This window comes from Muscardinus avellanarius (assembly GCF_963383645.1).
Source record: "Muscardinus avellanarius genome assembly, chromosome: 21".
In the NCBI taxonomy this organism is placed as follows: domain Eukaryota; kingdom Metazoa; phylum Chordata; class Mammalia; order Rodentia; family Gliridae; genus Muscardinus; species Muscardinus avellanarius.
Genome location: NC_137807.1, coordinates 24,445,409 through 24,464,546, shown reverse-complemented (window position 1 = coordinate 24,464,546; position 19,138 = coordinate 24,445,409). Strand labels below are relative to the sequence as shown.

At 61.2% G+C, this 19,138-nt stretch overlaps 2 protein-coding genes across 2 annotated transcripts; both read left to right on the top strand.

The window, feature by feature from the left end:
• Positions 1-11,113: 11,113 nt before the first annotated feature.
• LOC308278202 (immunoglobulin omega chain-like) lies at positions 11,114-11,574 on the top strand (the record flags this gene model as incomplete). The annotated part of the gene is made up of 2 exons (XM_080717823.1): positions 11,114-11,159; positions 11,234-11,574. 2 exons carry the CDS (start codon positions 11,114-11,116, stop codon positions 11,572-11,574), a joined length of 387 nt encoding a protein of 128 aa, XP_080573949.1.
• A 2,708-nt stretch (positions 11,575-14,282) lies between these two features.
• LOC308278201 (immunoglobulin lambda-like polypeptide 5) lies at positions 14,283-17,236 on the top strand (the record flags this gene model as incomplete). Its single annotated transcript, XM_080717822.1, is given in 4 exon segments — positions 14,283-14,491; positions 15,613-15,652; positions 15,656-15,731; positions 16,917-17,236. Coding segments are annotated over 4 exon segments (645 nt in total).
• Between the last annotated feature and the right edge of the window lie 1,902 nt (positions 17,237-19,138).

Sequence of the window (19,138 nt, the reverse complement as noted above, 5' to 3'; positions counted from 1 at the left end):
GTCCAGCACATCCCGGGGCTCGCAGGCTGGTCCGGTTGAGATGGTGTCCATCTGTCTTCACTCTGGGTAGAGACAGGAGTCAGCAACACCCTGGGTGACAGGCACCCATGACAGGGCGCAGGCGTCCTGCTGCGTCTGCCTGTGAGCACTGGGTGCAGACACTTCACCAAGCCTGGCCACAGGTGAGCGGAGTGCTGTGCCCAGCCCACCTCCTGACGAGGGACAGGGGCACACGCAGGCGCCCAGCAAGGGAGTGCAGGGCAGGGGCCGAGGCCAGAGGCTGCGTGGGCCCTGGGAGGAGAAGGCAGAGGAGGGAGGCGTGTTCCCAGCCAGAGAGGCCGACACGGCAGAGACGGGGCCATCGAGGCAGGAGACGGGGCGCTGCCTGATCTGGGGACCCTGCAGCCAGGAGGGCTCTGAGGTGGGGAGGTGACGCTGTCGGACCATGTGTCTGCAAGTGGTGACCCGACAGGCCACCTGGGGCTGCAGAGAAGATTGGGGAAGGAAGGCCCGCTGGGTACTACACAGGGCCTTCCTCGCCTCCTGGCCTGGGGGGTTCTGTGCTAGAAACCCGCTCCCACCTGCCCATGGCCACTGAGCAATGGCCCCTCTCCTCTACACTGGTACCACAGACCCTGACTATAGCAGCCCTACAGAGCCAGGAAACCTGCCTGCGCGCTGCACCCAGCGCCTGGCATGGGGCCCATCGGCCATCTGTACCAGGCATGCTGGGCAGAGAGGCGGGGGGGTGGCTGCTCATGTGCAGAGCTCTGCCCAGTCTCCCCAGGGGACAGCTGGCGTACTCTCCGGCCACACTGGTGGCCCACTTCTGCTAGGGAGGCAGTGTGTCCAGAGCTCCCGCCTGCTGGGGCCAGAGGCGAGAACCAGGCACAGCCTTCCTTCCCCGGGGCTCAGCTGGGCAGAGGACAGGAACTTCCCTCCTCGTCCCTCCTTTCCTAATAGACGCCCAAAGCTGATGCGCACCGGCGTGCAGCACGGGCAGGAGCAAAGCGCTCTCTGTCCTCCGAAGCCCACGACCTAGAGAGAAAGGCATGCAGAGGGCGGCGGGAGGGAGACAGCCTAAGCCCAGGGGGAAGCGGAGGCAGCCCTGCGAGCCATTGACAGGCGGGCACAGGGCCAGGGCTCCGGGATCCTGGAGGAGCCAGGCTCAGGAGGACAGGCGGGCACAGGGCCAGGGCTCCGGGATCCTGGAGGAGCCAGGCTCAGGAGGACAGGCGGGCACAGGGCCAGGGCTCCGGGATCCTGGAGGAGCCAGGCTCAGGAGAGCAGGGCCAGCTGGCAAGGGAAGGCGGGTCTGGGCCTAGTTGAGGCCACCCGGCTGTACTGGTGTGGGCACGGGTCCCCACACTAGGGCAGGCTGAGGGAGGGGCGTGCCTGCACCTGTGCCAGCTACCAAGGGCGGGTGGGCACGGAGGCACTGAGTTCCCCCCACCCAGGGCAACTGGCCAAGACCAGGCTGGCCAGGGAACTCTGGACTCCAGAACAGCCCCGCAGCTCTCTCGCCGGCCGGCAGCAAAGTGACAGGTCTGAGGGCACTGGTGTTGACACCAGCCCGGGCCCTGGGTGCCATTGAGGCCCAGCCCGCCTCGTGTGCCGCCTCTTGAGCCTCGTGGCGGCCTGCTGTGACTGTGGCCACTGGACAGCGCAGGCCGTGGCACAGGCCGAGCGACCTGCCAGGGTCCCTGGGGGCTTGCCATGGAGGACTCGCCCTGCTGTGCCCAGAAGGCTGGGAAGTCCTCGTCCCTCCTTGTCCCTGGCCACTCCTCCTGGCCACCAACTCTGAAACTGGCGCTCTGGCTCCGGGTGTTTGTGTCCACGGCCCCAGGGCAGCTGCCACTTCCCTCCCCTGAAGTAGGACCAGTCTCTCCTGTGACCCCAGCTCTCCAGCTCCGCTGGCCTTGTCCACTTAGGACCGGCACGCTGTCTTCCTTGGCGCCACTGACCTTGAGTTCCACCCCACTCATACAAAGCTTTTTAAAAATCTGAACACTTAGTGTACCCGTTTTGCCTCACCAGCTCAGCCAGTGCATATTTGCACAACTGCCTCTTTTAGGTGGTACAGACAAGATACGTGTTGAGTCTTGCTTAAGTTCAGAACCGCTAACAGACAGCTATCAGAGAGGCAGAATGCAGAGCCGGGCGTGGTGGCGCACGCCAGTCACCCCAGTACTTGGGAAGGCTGAGACAGAGGAGCTCAGGTCTGAGGACAGCCTTGGCAACATCTATGGCCCTCAGCAACTCAGCCAGACCCTGTCTCCAATACAGTAAGATAGCGCTGGGGGTGTAGCTCGCGGGTAGAATGCCCTTGGGTTCCGTCCCTAGCATGCACTCATACACACGAGAGAGAGAGAGAGAGAGAGAGAGAGAGAGAGAGAGAGAGGAGGCTGTGTCGCTGAGGCAGCCTAGACGGTGCTGTGCTCGCTGCCAACTGTTTACTACCAACCGAGGATCTTCTCTTTCTTCCTTACTGTGGCACTGAGTACGAACCCAAGGGGAGTTCTGCTTCTGAGCTATGCTCCTAGCCCTTTTAGTTTTTTTTTTTTAGCTTGAAACAGGCTCTCACTCAGTTGCCAGTGCTGGCCTTGAACATGCAATCCTCCTGTCTTAGCCTCCGGAGTTACAGGCCTGTGTTACCAGGTCCGGTGTGAGAATCTTATTTCTACATTTGAAAATACCCCCTGGGCATAGCTTGGTATAAACCCTGCAGTCTATGCAGGGGAAGGGGGCAGCGCCGGGTATTCAGAGCTGTGCTAGGCTTACTGCTCATGGCCATGCTGCCCAGGCCAGGGACTCAGGGCTCCTGCAGATGAAGAGCCGGGTCCTCCAAGGATGAGCACTGGCTGAGGTCGCAGGAGGGCCAGGGGTCTTCTGGTGCCGTGACTTGGCCTCCCCTCAACTGGCTGCAGAGAAGAGGAAACTGACATCAGCACGGAAATGGCTTAAATGCCGGGACCGAGCTAGCCGCCCTCAGAGTGCGGGAGCGCGGCTTGGCCACAGGCCTTGCCCCGGGAGCGCCAGAGGCAGACGGACGGACCGCCGGCAGAAGGCTGGAGGCTCCACTGCCGTCCACCGGGCGCCCGCGGGGTCCCGTGCGAACACCCACAGTCAGCCGCACTCTCCCCACGGCACAGAGCGGCCAAGGGCTCCCCGGGATGACACAGCCGCAGTGGGGCCCGCAGAGGGCAGGCCGAGGCTGTCCTCCGCCCAGCAAAGGCGGCCGCAGCCCGGCGCCGCACCAGGAGCCCTGCCACACCGGGGCCGGGGCGGCGAGGCAGGTCCCGCAGGGCCACCCCTGGCGGTTCTCCCCGCGCGGTCCCACCGGGCGGGCCGGGCTCGGCCACACCCCCGCGGCCCCACCCCGGGCTCCGCAGCCCCACGCCACGCCTACACCCCAGGGTCCGCGCCTCGCCTCGGCCTCCCCAGGCCCCTATTCCTGCCTCGGGCTCCTCAGCCCCTTTTCACCCTCGTGCACCTGACCCTCGCCCGCCCCGCCAGCCTCCGACCCACCCGCGGCCTCACCTGCTCCCGCCGCTCCGCGCCCCGAGCCGCTCGGGCCGGCCCCGCCCACTTCCCGTCCCGGGCCCGCCGGCCGCGCAGGCGCAGTCGGGCCCCCGGGCCCGGGCCTCTGCTGCCCCCTGGCGGCCTCGCGGCCAGAGACCCTTGACCGCGGCTCCTTTAATGGGGACATCTGCGCCCCACCCGGGGCAGGGCTCCGTGCCCAGGGCTCACCTTACATTTTTTAAAAATTTGTTTAGTACTGAGGATTAAGCCCAAGGGCGTTCTACCTCTGAGAGACATCTCCAGTCTTTTTTATTTTGTTTTTTTTGGGTTTTTGGTGTGGTACTGAGGTGGAACCCAGAGGCTTTCTACCTTTGGGCTATACTCCCAGCCCTATTTTTTATATTTTATTTGGAAACAGGGTCTCACTCAGTTGCTGAGAGCCTCACTAAGTAGCTGAGGCTGGCTTCGAACCTGCGTAATCCTCCTGTCTCAGCCTCCCAAGCGCGGGGATTACAAGTGTGCACCACCACGCCCGGCTCAGTCTTTTTTATTTTGAAACAGGGTCTCACTAAGTTGCTGAGGCTGGCCATACACCTGTGATCCTCCTGCCTCAGCCTCCCACTTAGGGGGTTACAAGCGTGTGCCACCACACCCTTCTCCCACCTTACGTTTAAAGGCTGCGTTAGTGTCCACACAACTGGACGCTTACACAACACAGATCTGCCACCCAGTTCTGGAGGTCCAAAGCCCCCGGTGTCAACAGTGTGTGCTCCTCCTGGGCAGCTCTGGGGACGGCCAGGCCCTCAGCTCTCCCAGCGTCTAAGAGGCCCACAGTCCTCGGTTGGGCTCTCCTCTTCAAGCCGGCAAGAGCCAGTCAAGCCCTCCTGCCGCCATCTCTCAGCCCCCTCTGCTGCTTCTATAGTCCCGCGACCACCCTGGGCCCACACAGGTGACTGGATCCTGCACTCCAACAGCGGCGGCCTCCTAGGGTCAGAATCTGCCTGGAGTGGAAGGGGTGGCCCCATGTGAGAGTCCCTCCCTGCACAGCTCAGGCCTCGGCACCTTCCGGGCCGCTGCCCGCAGCTCCCCACTCCCCCCACCGCTCACCTAGCCTAATCCGGCTTCTAGAGTGTTTCCCCAAGCTGTGGGGGACCCAGAGCTGCGCCCTCGGGCTTGGGCGGGCTCTGGCTGTGAGGATGGTGCAGGAGCGGGTTTTTCCAGGGTGCACCTGTTCGGGGAGGGACCATGACCCACCATGGAGGCAGGGGTCTGTGTGCGAACCATTTCTGGCCGCCCCACAAGGAAGACTGGAAGGCTGTTTGCCCGAACCCCTGTCACCGTGCAGAGAGGCCCAGTACCTGGCTCGGGCTGCTGGAGGGGCAACCTGAAACCCGCACCTGGGCCCAGGCAGGCGGTTCCTGGGACACTCCTAAGCCCGGCAGGGGGCTGGCTTTGGTAGGTGCCCAGCGCCTGGGATGGTCAGCGGTCGCTGTGCCCACGGGAACCAGTATGGGCCCTGGCAAGCCGCAGTCACACAAAGTCACGGCATGCCAAGCCCGGGAGCCACGGGTGGACAAGGCCCAGGGGACCCCGAGCCAGACCCCAGACGCCTTCTCCCAGCCCCGCGGCTGCACCAGGCTGCTGGCCTCCGACCCTGTAGACGCGGTGCTCACCTTCCCCCGCCAGCAGCCGTCCCCTAAAGCCCAGGGCTACCCTGTGGTCACTGCTGGGCGGGCGTGGGCAGGGGAGAGGCCAGCCCCACGGGTCCCCAACGAGGCAAAGGCTGAGCCGCGGGCTTCCGGGGAGACAGATGTGTTTTAATGGATCTGGAGTCTGTCACACAAAGTAGGCCGCCAGGGCTGACATCTTGTCCTTCGGCCGCCTGGGGGTGGGCTTCCCCGGGGGACGCCGGCCCCGGCCCCGGCCCTGCCTCCGGCCAGGCCCGCCCCGGTGCATGGGGTGGCAGGAGGCCGCGTGCTTCAGCTCCACCAGCGCCTGGAACACGGGGTCGCAGAAGACGCAGCCCGTGTGCTGGGTCCCGCCGCCCGGGAGCGGGGACCTGGCCTTGTTGAAGTCCACGTCCAGCAGGGCGGCCTCGCAGGCGGGGCAGGTGTCGGCGGACACGCGCACGCGGTGGGCGTTCTCGAAGCAGTGGGCCACCACGTTGCACCTGTTGCAGGCCACCTTCCACTTGGGGCCCGAGGTGGGGTCCAGCACCAGGACGCCGCCCTCGCATGCCACGCACTGGCCGATGCCCAGCATGCTCAGGGAGTGAGGGCAGGTGGGGTGCGTGCACTCGTTGCAGCCCAGGCCTGCGGGAGGGGGCCCGTGACGCCTGCGGCCAGACCCATGCCCGCCCCCAACCCTCTACTCATCTGAGTTCTGGGCTCCAGGCCTGGCTTGGGCCTACCCGGCAGGTCCGCCCAGCCCACCCTCCTGCCTCCACCCACCCTGCCAGCTCTGTGGGAGGGACAGCCCGAGGGTCTGTGGGAGGGACGGTGGCCCGAGGGTCTGTGGGAGGGATGGCGGCTAAGGGTCTGTGGGAGGGTTGTGCCGTGAGGGTCTGTGGTAGGTGGTGACTGAGGGTCTGTTAGGGTGGTGACTAAGGGTCTGTGGTAGGTGGTGACTGAGGGTCTGTGGTAGGTGGTGACTAAGGGTCTGTGGCAGGGTGGTGACATGAGGGTTTGTCATAGGCTGGCTCCACCGGGAGGCTTTACCCAGCACCAGCAGAAGCATTTGGGGACTCCAAGGTCCAGACGGCCTCTCAGCAGTGGCTCCCGAGCACTCTCACTCTCGCAGCAGCTCCCGAGCACTCTTGGCAGTGGCTCAGGAGCACTGCGATTTTCTTCTTGGTCCTGAGGATTGACCCCAGGGGCATTCTACCTCTGAGCTATACCCTATCACGTTTCTTTTACTTAATTGTTTTAAAAGAGGGTTTTGCTAAGTGGCTGAGGCTGACCTCAAACCTGCGCTCCTCCTGCTCAGCCTCCCAAGCACTGGGGTTACAGGTGTGTGTCATCGCATCCAGTGGCCGCTGCCGTTGTTAAAATCTGTTATCGCACATCACGGAACCTTTAGAGCAGCCAGAGAGGTCACCTCACTGCCCTTTTCCTCCCGAGGAGAGAAGTGCCCCCGCGGCAGCCCAGCAGTCTGGCTCTGGAGCTGGACCTCCAGGGCGAGGCCTGTGGGGGGCTCTGCTGACCCAGAGACTGGGAAGGCCCTGCCCTGAGGGCGGCTTCCCAGGATCCCATCCCCGCGGCAGCCACGGGGCCATCGAGTCCTACGAAGCCGCCACCAGCGCCCTCGCTGCCTTCTGCGGACCCAGAGGGGCTGCGCTGCCAGCTCCCGGGCAGCCCCGTGCCGCGCGCTTTTCTTCCCACGTGAGTTCAAAGGAGCTACTGAGTCTTACCCATCAAACGAGAGGAAACCCTCCTTTTGTTACGACCTGCTCCTACCCTGGAACTTGAAGGTAAGTGAAATCTGAGGCGGCTCAAAGCCCAGAAGCCTTCAGGGGCTTTGCTGCCTGGGACACACTTAGCCCTGGCCAGCGCGGACATCGCCCTGCACGGGGCTCCAGGGTTGCCCTGAGCCTGGCTCAAGAAGCCTCGGGAGAGCCGGGTGTGGGGGCGCGCCTGCGCTCACAGTACTCGGGAGGCTGAGACAGGAGGGTGGCAGGTTCCAAGCCAGCCTCAGTAATTTAGCAAGACCCCATTTCCGAACAAAGAAAAGAGGGTGGGGGTTACCCGGCAGTAGAAGGCCCCGGGTTCCATCCCCAGCACACACAAATGCACACACGCGGCCTGGGGCTTAGGAGACGGCCCTACGCACCCAGGGCAGAGCTGGCCACTCGCAGCATCTCCACGGTGTTCAGGGCCAGTGGCCTCTGCTTGGCCTTTTCTTTCCTGCTTGTGGCCTCCACCTGGAAGAAGGGACAGACTGAGCGGTTCTGGAGGGGAGAGGCCACCGCGCAGGGAATCGAGACCTGCGCCCCTCGGCAGTCTGGAGCCTGGACCGGATGTTATTCAGGACCAGGATGCACCAAGAGAAAAGCCCAGGAGTGGCGAAGGGGGCGCGTGTACAGCCCACGGCGGGCGCCGCCTGGGCCAGCAAGGGATGGCACGGGCCGGACACTGCCATGCGTCCCGATGCACCAGGGCAGCCCCGGGTCAGGACTGTCGTGTGAAACACCGTACGTTGTAACTGCCGGCCACCAGTGAGGCTTCTGTAAGCACCACACAGCTAGTTAGCTGGAAGACCTGCGGGCCGCGCTTGGTGGTGAGCGCCAACTTCCCACCTCGGGCGGGTGCGCTCGGGCTCAAGAGATGGCTTTGTTTTGCCTACTGCAAAAACGACCCCAGCAGCTCAGCGCAGCCTCGGCCTCGCCAGCTGCACAGACTGGCCAGGGCAGCACCTTCCGGGTTCCAGGCTGCCCAGCGGGTGCTAACGCGAGCCCATTGTGCCGTGGCAGCAGAGGCGGTGGGCTCCTGGGGTGCGGCCCAGCGGGGAGCTGCTTCTCTGAGGAATACCATGGATGCTGTGGGCATGGAGCAGCTGTAGAGATGTTCAGGAAGCCTGAGACTGAAGCCGGGGCCGAGTGGCACGCACAGGCTGTCGGGAGCACAGTGGGCGCCAGCTGGGTTGGCGGCTGCTTTGCTGTCTAACTGTCGGAGCTCAGAGCGCCATGCCATGGCTGCGACTGCCCCACCCTGCGACAGCCTCCGGAGGGCGCACCGCCCTTCATCAAGCCCCACAGAGGCGTGCCGTGTGACCCGGGCCTCCTGTCAACCTGCACACAGGTCCCCACAGCCGTCAGTGTCCGTATCTCAGAAAAGGGACATCAGTGTGCCATGGAGTCCTGCCCAGATGCCTCCTGGAAAGAGGAGCGTGGAGGGCCTGGCAGGTTGCAGGCATGGACAGCGTCTTGTATGGAGTGGGGGCGATGGGCCTTGCAGCTACCCCCCCAATCCCCCAGCAGAAGCATCTTAGGAGTGTGTGTGTGAGGAGTTGGTCCTCCTTCAAAGCAGATGTCTGCTTCAGAGAGCAAGATGTGACCGGGGCAACAAGCTGTTCCTCTGGCCAGCAACCTCCCAGGTCCACCCCACCCAAGGCAGGTGTGGCAGGTGTGGGCGGGTCATCTGGTCCAACCATCATAAGGGAGAACTAAGTCTCAGAGAGTGATGTCCCTGTACTCAGGCTTCCTACTGCCGGCCTAGCCCACCTTCGTTAACTGCACCAGCCTCCACCTCCTAAAAGCTTTCTTCTCGTGACAGCGGTGGACGTCCCGTGATTAGTCTTGGGCCTGTTATTTTTCCATGAAGGTCCCACTTCAAAATGGACCTTCAACAAAAACTTCACGTACATGTCCTCTTCATGCTTTTCACGTAGGGACAGTATTCTTCACTTACGTTTCTGCTTTTCAAGAAAGCTTAAATATGTGAAAACGGCCAGAAACAGGTTCCTTATGGTATCCTACATGATACCTCAAGTCCAGTCTTGTTCCCTGCCAAAGCTCGGAGATGTCAGCTCGTCCTATCCCAAAAGGGAGGTGATCAGTGCTAACTGGGTGTTGAGAGCAACACCCGAACTAGAACCGCAGTGAGGAGGAGGAAGGTGAATTAAAAAGGGAGACGCAGCTGGGTTCTTAGTATTCTGTCGACTCTGGCCAGCGATACAGCATGGGTAATCACGTCTGTGTCCTGGAACCCGTGGACCGAGCTTGGGCCCAAGACACTGAGTTCTAGCACCTCCCACTTTACCAAGTACCTACCAGATCAGGAGCGGAGCCTTCCTTATGCCCCTCCTCTGTACTACGACAAGCTAGAAACACTCAGCAAGCTTAAAAGGCGGCGTTGTACTGTTCTGACAGCGCAGGTACAACTCAGGCTAGTGTCAGGTGACCTTGGTAAGGGAATCCCGGTGTTCTCCAAGAAGAGCTGGCCTCTCACGGTCCCGCTCCCCAGGGCCACGGGAGGAGGAGGCACGAGGAGGCCATCCATCACCCTCCCTTTCACCCTGCGGGAATGGCGAGTGTGTGTGAGTGTGTGTGTGTGTGTGTGTGTGTGTGTGTGTGTGTGTTCTGATGCAGGGCCCCATGGTGGTTGGCCAGCTTCAGACGGGCAGGTTGCAGACCCTCCCTAGCATGTGGTTAACGGGCTCTGCTGAGACGGCGCACAGAGCTAGTCGGAGCCTCCAGCTCCTGGGTGAAACCCAGCTCCAGCGTCCTCAGGATCCCCGTGGGGATCTGTACAAGTACATCTCCTGCACAGCTCCTGGGCAGACATGCGAGTACCACCGCTCGGCCCCACTGTGCCAGGAGGTCCGAGAGGAACAGGTCTGACTTGAAGGGCCCCTCGGAAAAGAGCGATCGCATCCCCACTGGTTCCCACGGCCACCTCGGTCCTCTCCCTGCCCCTCTCCTGGCCAGGGCCTGGGGCCTGGGTGCCTGAACCGCCATTGACGGGAGCCAAAATGGGAGCATGGCCGAGGCCCGAGACCCTTCACTCTTGACTCGCTCCAAGCCCAGGGTCAAATCCTGCGTCCTCAGCTCAGATCTCCAGTGGCAGGAGAGGGGGCGCTGAGAGGCTGAGAGCAGCAGGGGCCTTGGGCCACCCGGATCCAGCTCAGCCCGCCCATCCCCACTCTCGCGGGGCTTTCCCTGCCTCGTGTGGGCTCTCGGTCAGTCCTCACGCCTCACACACCTGTGCCCTGATCCCTGGAAGACAACACGCCCCCCTTGACACCCTTGATTAAGCAAGCACAAACCACAGACCCACCTGTTGCCCGTTCATACCCCAAGTTGATTTGAGGGTGTTGAGCTCAGGGGCATTCGACCTCTAAGCTGCACCCCCGACCCTTTTTACAAGTTTTGAGACAGGGTCTCCCTCAGTTGCAAAGGCCCTCGCTAAGTTGCGGAGGCTGGCTGGGAGCCTGTGATGCTCCCGCGTTCTGGGATCACACGCCTGCGCCACCACGCCTGGCGTGCGGTGCAGGTTCTTACCAAGGCGTTCAACACACTTCCATGTTTTACTAGGCTGACCTGATTAACGGGCCCTCGCCAGCGCGGTCAGTCAACAGGAGGTTTGGTGGGACGCCCAAATGGCAGATGGGCCCGAGTCTCTGGACTGTGGCGGAGGGAGAAGAGGCAGGTCACGGGCATTGCTGGGGCTTGCGAGGGGACGGAGGGCCCGCCTTCCAGGGCCCACACACTTTCTGCCAAGTGAAGCAGGTCCCCACCCCGTGGGGACATTCCTCTCTCCCTGGCTCGCTGGCATTTACTTTTGGAGAGGATGCTCGTTCCTGTGGGCCAGCTTCCTGGGGGGGTTCAGGTCATGCTCCTGCTGGGACCTGAGCCCCCCGGCAGGCCCTTGAGCTTCTAGCAGGTGCTTCCTGCCCGGTGCTTCCTCAGGGCCAGGCCGGAGCCGCGAGGGCCCTCAGGGGCCCTTCCTGGAACAGTCACCGAAACCCAAGAGAGCCCAGGATGGTGGCGAGCAGGACCCGGGCGCCAGGGCCCCTCCCCTCAGAGCAGGGAGGAGTGCGCTCCCGACCACAGGGCCGGGAGCAGTGGCCACGGGAGGCAGAGCTCGGGGTCACCATGTCCTGGCCCGCTGTCCTGCTCGTGCTGTTGGCCCACGGCCCAGGTGAGGGGACTCCGGAGCCCTCGCCCAGCCCTTCTCTTGCCCTGCCCTGACCCCGCGCCCACCTGCTTCCCCAGGCGGAGGCCCTCAGCCTGTCCTGCATCAGACGCCATCCGGGTCCTCGTCCCTCGGAACCACGACCCGCCTCCCCTGCACCCTGAGCAGCACCCACAACGTCGGCGTGTACAGCATCTACTGGTTCCAGCTCCGGCCGGGCCACCCTCCCAGGTTCCTGCTGAGATACTTTTCCCACGCGGACCAGCACCAGGGCCCCGGGGTCCCCCTTCGCTTCTCTGGATCCAAAGACGTGGCCAGGAACCGGGGGTATTTGAGCATCTCTGAGCTGCAGCCGGAGGACGAGGCTGTGTATTACTGTGCTACGGGGCCCGGGGCTTGGCGAGGAGAAAGGAGATGGTGAGGGAGAGAGGCCAGGAGTGAAGGACCCACTGCTTCGGGGTCCCAGGCACCGCAGGACAGGCCTCCTGACCTGAAGATGCGGCTGGGCTGAGAGGAGGTGGGGAGGGACTGGAAGCAGCAGGGCATGGGGCCGGGTGGGGGCAGAGCTTCTCCCTGTCTGGAAGTGGGGCTGGGAGCCCACTGCAGGCTGGATTACAGGATTAAAGCTGTCTGTGCCTTTGCAAGTTGTTTTGGTCAGATTGGTGTCACAGTGCAAAATCACGGGATGAAACGGACCCATCCCAGCCTGCTTGGCTCAGGCCTTGTGGACAGCGCTCCCTGAGCCCCTACTGTGTGTGTGTGTGTGTGTGTGTGTGTGTGTGTGTGTGTGTGTGTACCAGGACCAGAATGTAGAGCACTACATCCAAGCCCCAGCCCCAGCCCTTTTTTTTTTTTTTAAATAAGTTCTTGCTAAATTGCTGAGGCTGACCTGGAGCCTGCAATCCTCTTGTCTCAGCCCCAGCCCTACCCTTTTTATTATTCATTTTTTTGAAATAAGATCTTGCTAGTGGGAATGGTGGCACACTCTTATAATCCCAGTACTTGGGAGGCTGAGACAGGAGGATCACAGGTTCGCGGCGAGCCTCAGCTACCTAGTGAGGCCTTTCACAACTTAGTGACACTCTGTTTCAAAAAATAAAGAATAAGCCGGGCGCGGTGGCGCACGCTTGTAATCCCCGCGCTTGGGAGGCAGAGACAGGAGGATCGCGCAGGTTCGAAGCCAGCCGCGCGCGCTGGCTTAGGAGACCCTGTTTCCAAATAAAATGTAAAAAAGAGGTCTGGGAGTGTAGCCCGGAGGTAGAAGGGCTTCCAGGAACCCTAGTACCACCAAAAAAATAAATAAATAAAAATAAAAAAAAATAAAGAATAAGCCCAGGCATGGTGGTGCACGCTTGTAATCCCCGTGCATGGGAGGTGAATACAGGAGAATCACGCAGGTTCAAAGTCAGCCTCCCTGGCTTAAGAGACCCTGCTTCCAAATAAAAATAATATAAAATAGGTCTGGGAGTGTAGCCCGGAGGTAGAAGGGTTTCCAGGAACCTCAGTACTACCCAAAATAAACAAAATAAATAATAAATAATGAGGGCTAGGGTATAGTTCAGAGGTAAAATGCCCCTGAATTCAATCCCCAGTACCAAAACAAAAAGAGGAATAAGGTCTTGCTAAATGTCTGAGGCTGGCCTTGAACATGCAATCCTCTTGTCTCAGCCTCCCAAGTACTGGAATCCCAAGCCTGTGCTGCCACACCCAGCTGAGCCCTACTCTTGAGACTCTTGGGGGTCGGAGGGGGGCATCCTTGCCCCGAACACGGCCTCTCTTGCTACCGGCTTATGCCCAGGGCTTATAGGATCAAAACGTCAAGAAAACACGGTTGCTGGGAGGAGCGGCACACGTGCAGGTCCAGCACGGCTCCCACCACGGCTCTCTGGACACTCAGGGGCTGGGGATCTTTGCTGTGGGCTGGTCCATGTCATCGCAGCTGCTAAGCCTACCAGATGTCCTCTCTGCATTTGTGACAACCCCACATTTCTCTGGACATTGCTTAGTGGCCTCGGAATCGGCCCCTGGCTGGCTGAGGGTCTTCCGTCCCTCACAGGGCAGGGGCAGGGCCCACAGGCCTCTCCGTAAAGGCCGGATGGTAGCCGTCTTTGCCTCTCGGGCTCCGGCTGTCCCTGTGGTGACCATTCAGCTCTGCCCTGGGAAGCTTCCCACGCTGCGGATGAACCGGTAGATGTGGCTGTGGCCTGTTGAGCTTGACTCAGGGACACCGGTGGGGCTGGGCTGGATGGCACTGGGCCCGGGGTGCCGGCCCCTGCTCTAGGGGACACTAGCTCCTGACTCCAGGTTTCCGTCAGCCACTCTTGGTGGCCACTGAGGTCCTCCTTAACTCCGCCTGTCTGGTGACGCTGGGGGTCCTGCCCGGCCCATGGAGGACCCAGAGGCACGGGGCTTAGTCTCGTGGATGAACGGGGAGCAGGAGGGTCCCCGCCTCCCCGGTCCACAGCCTGGCACCCCAAGCTCCTGGGAGGTGGGTCAGAATGTGCCCTGCAGAGAGGGAGCCTGTGCAGAGGGCGCCCACACAGTGGATGGGACGTGCCTCCTGGTAGAGAGTTGCCAGGAGAGTCAGTTCCCGTGTGACCCCAAACTTGGCTAAAAATGTCCACTTACCAGTGCTAAGATACACCCAGGGAGCCCCCTACCCAGGGAGGTGGACACAGGTCAGCACCAGCCCTTCCTCCTGGAGGAAGTGAGTTTGTCTTTTGTAACCATGTTCTCAGCCCATGTCCCTCTGGGCACGTGTTCAGCCGACCTCTGCACGCTTCCAGCTCCAACATGCTACGCCGCCCCCGGTGGCCTTGGGACCTGGGGAACAGGGGCCGAGTGTGCCCCACCACAGGCCCCAGGGGCCAGGCCAGGAGGGCAGCTGTGCTGGGAAGCAGTTGAACCCCGATCCCGGCCGCAGCAGGGCAGTTGGCAGGTGTCCTGGGAAGACCCCCAGGGGTACCTGAGGGGGCCGGGCTGGGGCGGGGACCAGTGCCAGTCCAGGGTGAGGACGTGCACTGTTCACAGTGTGCATTGGGCGGCCGTGGCCAGCAAAGGGTCCCGGGCACCTCTCCAGGAAGCCCACCCCACCAGCAGGGTAAGAGGGGCCTTTGACCCCAAGAGTAGATGACACCCCAGACAGGCCAGGCGGGCCACAAGGTTTCTGGGGGGCAGGGCCCCGGCTCCAGGCCACGTGGGGCCCTGCTACTGCTGTTGGGCCTGGCCATGGGCACCCACTGCCTGCTGCCCCCCAAGGCAGCACCAAGGGGCAGGAGCCGGAGCCCCAGAGCCGGGCCAGGAAGCAGCCACTCCCGCCTGCAGAGCCCATGGGGCAGGTAAAGGGCGGCAGGAGTGGGGTGCGGGCTCCCTGGGGCTGAGTGGGGAATGCATGGATGGATGGGTGGATGGATGGATGGATGGATGGACTCATGGATGGCCGGTTGGATGAGTGGGTAGATCCAGGCATGAATAAACAATGAATAGACAGGTAGATGAACGGAAAGACAGACCGATGGATGGATGGATGGATGGATGGATGGATGGATGGATGGACTCATGGATGAATGAATGAATGAATAGGTGGATTCAGGCATGACTAAGCAGATGGACAGAGAGATAAATTAATGGAAAGACAGACTGATGAATGGATGGATGAATGGATGAATGGATGGATGGATGGATGGATGGATGGATGGATGGATGGACTCATGGATGGCCGGTTGGATGAGTGGGTACATCCAGGCATGAATAAACAATGAATAGACAGGTAGATGAATGGAAAGACAGACCGATGGATAGATGGATGGATGGATGGATGGATGGATGGATGGATAGATGGATGGATAGATGGATAGATGGATGGATGGATAAATGGATGGATGGATGAATGAATGGATGGACAGACTGATGAATGCATGAACGTGTGGATTCAGGTGTGAATAAATAGATGGATAGACAGATACATGGATGGAGAGATAGACTGATGGACGATGAATAGACAAATGGATGGATGAAGAGATGAATGGGGAAAGTGGGCTGGGAAGTCAGCGGTCACCAGGGAGGAGGCGGGACCAGGCTGCACGTCCTTGAGTAGAGACGGAAGCAGAGGCGCATCCCTGAGGGAGACCTTGTGTCAGGACACCACGATGCCTGGGCCCAGGGAGGAAGCCCTGGCCGGACAGAGGGAAACTTGTGGGGCGGAGACTCTGAGGCCCTGCAGTGGCCAGCGCAGGCCTCCCTGCCGCAGCCCAGCCACCGAGAAGACAGGTCACTCAGGGACTTGAGCACCACGGTGCCCAGCATGGCCATCTATATTGACAGTTCTAGAGACCGGGAGGTGGTGGGGGACTCCTCGGCCCCGCGATACCCCCCTGGGACGAGGGCGCAGGCCCCAGGGAGCTGTGCCCACCTCCTTCCACTGCGGACGCAGCCCACTCACGCCTGTCACGCCCAGCAGGCTCCTGCTCCTGCCCGGCCCCCAAAGGGCAGGCCCCCGGTGACAGCCCCGCGGGCTCTGGTCTGAGCCTCAGTCGCCGTGGTTTGTCTTCGGCAGCGGAACCCAGCTCAGGGTCCTAAGTGAGTCCTTTCCCAGCCTGCCCCGCCCCTGCGCTGTTTCAGGAGAGCCCACAGGCTCTTTTTCTGGGGTTTCTTTCCCTCTCCCTCCCCAGCTGTAAATGCTGACTCCTTGTCTTTCCCCATGGAGCATGAGGGATGGTGATCTTGGGGTAGCCACAGGGAGGCCCCCCACAGCAGGAGGGCCATGGGAGGTGACCTGGGAACCTGGGCTGGGTTAGTCAGGGAGAGGGCTCCATCCCGTCTTCTAGGGCAGGCACCCAAGTGGGGGCAAGGGACCAGTGTCTACTGAGGGACACGGGGCCCAGAGAGGGCCCGTGAGCCCCAGCGTCTGGGCTGAACGGCAGGTGCCCCCCCAGCTGGGAAGGTCACACAAGAGGCCCCGGGACCTTGCAGGGCTGGATCTCAGCCCCTGGGCACTCAGGAGCCTGCCCCAAGTGGAGGCCAGGAGAGGCAGAGCGAGGCTCCGGCTCACTCCGGGCCGCAGCTCTCTGGCCCTCTGCTGGACCACAAGGACATGGACACGAGGTGGGTCAGACCAGGCCAGGTGAGCGGAGCCTGGCTCTCCCAGGGTGGTCATCAAGAGGAGGGTCCCCAGGGCAGAGACTCTTCTGTCCCTGGAGCCCCTGTCCTCTGGGGCCTGTGTCCCTGTGTGCACGGGCCAACCGCTCACCTTTTCTAAAGGGCATCTTAGACTCAGATGATTAGGAATGGGGCACAGGGGTTCAAGAGCTGCCCAAACTTAGCTGAGGCCAAGAGTGTGGTGACGGAGCAGCTGGGGTCAGGGAGACAGCAGGGGTCAGAGGCCCCAGGGCCTGTCTGGCGGGACCCACTGCTCGCTGGCAGAGCGGATGCCCTGATGGTGCAGTGCCTGCTCTCTGAGGGAACAGGAGCCTCCAGGTCCCCCACATCGAGGGCACAGGCTCGGGGACTCCCCAGGCCAGCTGGGAGGGAGCCCCCATCCACAGGGGGAGCTCTGGGCACGGGAGGGATGACCGGAGGTGGGGCCTGTGCAGGGCGAGAGTCCAAAGTCAGACTCCAGAGCCAGGGAGAAGGGAGCACGGCCCGCACTGGACAGAGGGGAAACCACGCGGCAGGGGCTGGAGTGCATGGGGGCCGGGCTGTGAGTGGCCGGGGCTCCCAGCACCTGGGCTCTGCTCTGGTGATTCAGCCCCCCAACCCACCCAGGTCAGCCCACGGCTGCCCCCTCGGTCACTCTGTTCCCGCCATCGGCTGAGGAGCTCCAGGCCAACAAGGCCACCCTGGTGTGTCTGGTGAGCGACTTCTATCCGGGAGCCGTGACGGTGACCTGGAAAGCAGACGGCTCCCCCGTCACCCAGGGCGTGGAGACCACCAAGCCCGCCAAGCAGAGTAACAGCAAGTATGTGGCCAGCAGCTACCTGAGCCTGACGCCCGCCCAGTGGAGAGCTCGCGGGAGCTTCAGCTGCCAGGTCACGCACGAAGGCTGCACCCTGGAGAAGAGCGTGGCCCCTGCAGAGTGTGCCTAGGCCCGGTTCTCACCCGCCCGGGAGGGGTCTCCCCACCCGCCAGCCCAGCCCTCTCCCTGGACTCAGAAACTCAATAAAACATCCTGTGCATCAGAAATCCCGCTCTATCTCGTCTGTTCTTATCTAGTGTTTCACGTGCACCCGGGGTTCCGGGGTGTGTGGAGGAACCCAGGCACACGGCGGGAAAGGCTCTGGGGGAGTCTCGCCGTCTCCCAGGGGCACCAGTCTGGTCACCAGGACTCAGTCCCTGCGCCCCTCCCTTCCCTCTCTCCATCCCTCGTGCCCACTCGGCCATTAGGGGCCGCGCAGGTCCCAGGCCGTGGGCAGGTCAGGCTGAGATGAAGGTCAGGAGACCGGGGAAGGGGCTGCACCCTCGGGGCCGTAGCACTCCTGGGTCACTGTGGGTCCTTCAAGAGTTGATGGGCCCCTTCCAGTCAAACCCTCCGGGTTCCGGGACCCAGAGCTCTGGGGTGTGCTTGGGAGGTGTGGGGAGCCAGTGGGGAGTCTGCCCCCATTCCGAGTGCAGAGGGGAAAGCGTTAGGGGGCGTCCCGTGGGCTGGTCACACGCAGATGGTCCAGAGCTCCGCGGTGGCCACGGGGAGAAGAGATCGTTGCACCCAGAGCAGAGGGAAGTCGCTGGAGGTGCCGGCCCCACGGGTCTGTGCAGAGCGGGCCTGGTGTGCACTTTGCTTGCCGTGAGGGTGTCACTTGTGAGTACGGCAGTTTCCAAGCTCCTAGCCTGCCAGGCCGGACAGTGCAAGTCCTTTTTATATATATATATATATATATTTTTTTTTTGGTGGTACTGGGGTTCCTGGTCACTACTTCTACCTTTGGGCTACACTCCCAGACCTATTTTATACTTTTTTAACTTTGGAAACAGTGTCTCCTAAACCAGCAGAGCTGGCTTCGAACCTTCAAAACTTCGCTATCCTCCTGTCGCCGCCTCCCAAGCGCTGGGATTACTAAGCGTGCTCTACCATGTCCGGCAAGAAACAGGGTCTCTTAAGTCAGCGCAGCTGGCTTCAAACGTGCATGATCCTCCTGTCTCCACCTCCCAAGTGTGGGGAATTACAAGCCATTTTTTTTTTTTTTGGAGGCCCCGCTAGGAGCCATCTTTTGATAATGTCCTTTTAACTTTTTTCTCTAAAAGGGGGCAAAAGATGGCCTTTAATATATGTATTAAAATTACATATACATATGTACACATACACATATACATAGAGATATGTATTTTCAAATAGGAGGACTGGCAACGAGTGTTTCCCAAGTTTGTTTGTTGGTTGGTTGGTTGGTTGGTTGGTTTTTGCGGTACAAGGGTTAGAACCAGGGGCATTCTACCTCTGGGCTACACCCTCAGCCCTATTTTTTCTTTATTTTTGAAACAGGGTAAGTAAGGGTAAGTTGTGGAGGGCCTCACGAAGTACTGAGGCTGTCCAAGAACCTGCGATCCGCCTGTCTCAGCCTCCCAAGTGCTGAGATTACAAGCGTGCGCAACCATGGCTGGTGCTCCCAGGTATTTTTTCAAGGGAGTTTGGGAATGTAGACATTTATGTGAAATCTCCCCAGTTTTCTAATCCAGTAAATCAGTGTAAACCACGGTGTGGGCCAAGGCTGGGAGAGCCAAGCTAAATGCACTGGAGCCACTCACAGCAGCTGCCAGTTTGCTACCTCCATCTAAGGATTCCGATAAAGACTTGAGTGTTTCTGCTGTGCCACCCCATTGCTGCAGCCCTGACTCTTCTTTTATTTTTTATTTTTTTTTGGTGGTACTGAGGTTTCTGGAAGCCCTTCTACTTCTGGGATACATTCTCAGACCTATTTTTTTTATATATATTTTTATTTGGAAACAGGGTCTCTTAAGCCAGCACGGCTGGCTTCGAACCTGCGTGATCCTCCTGT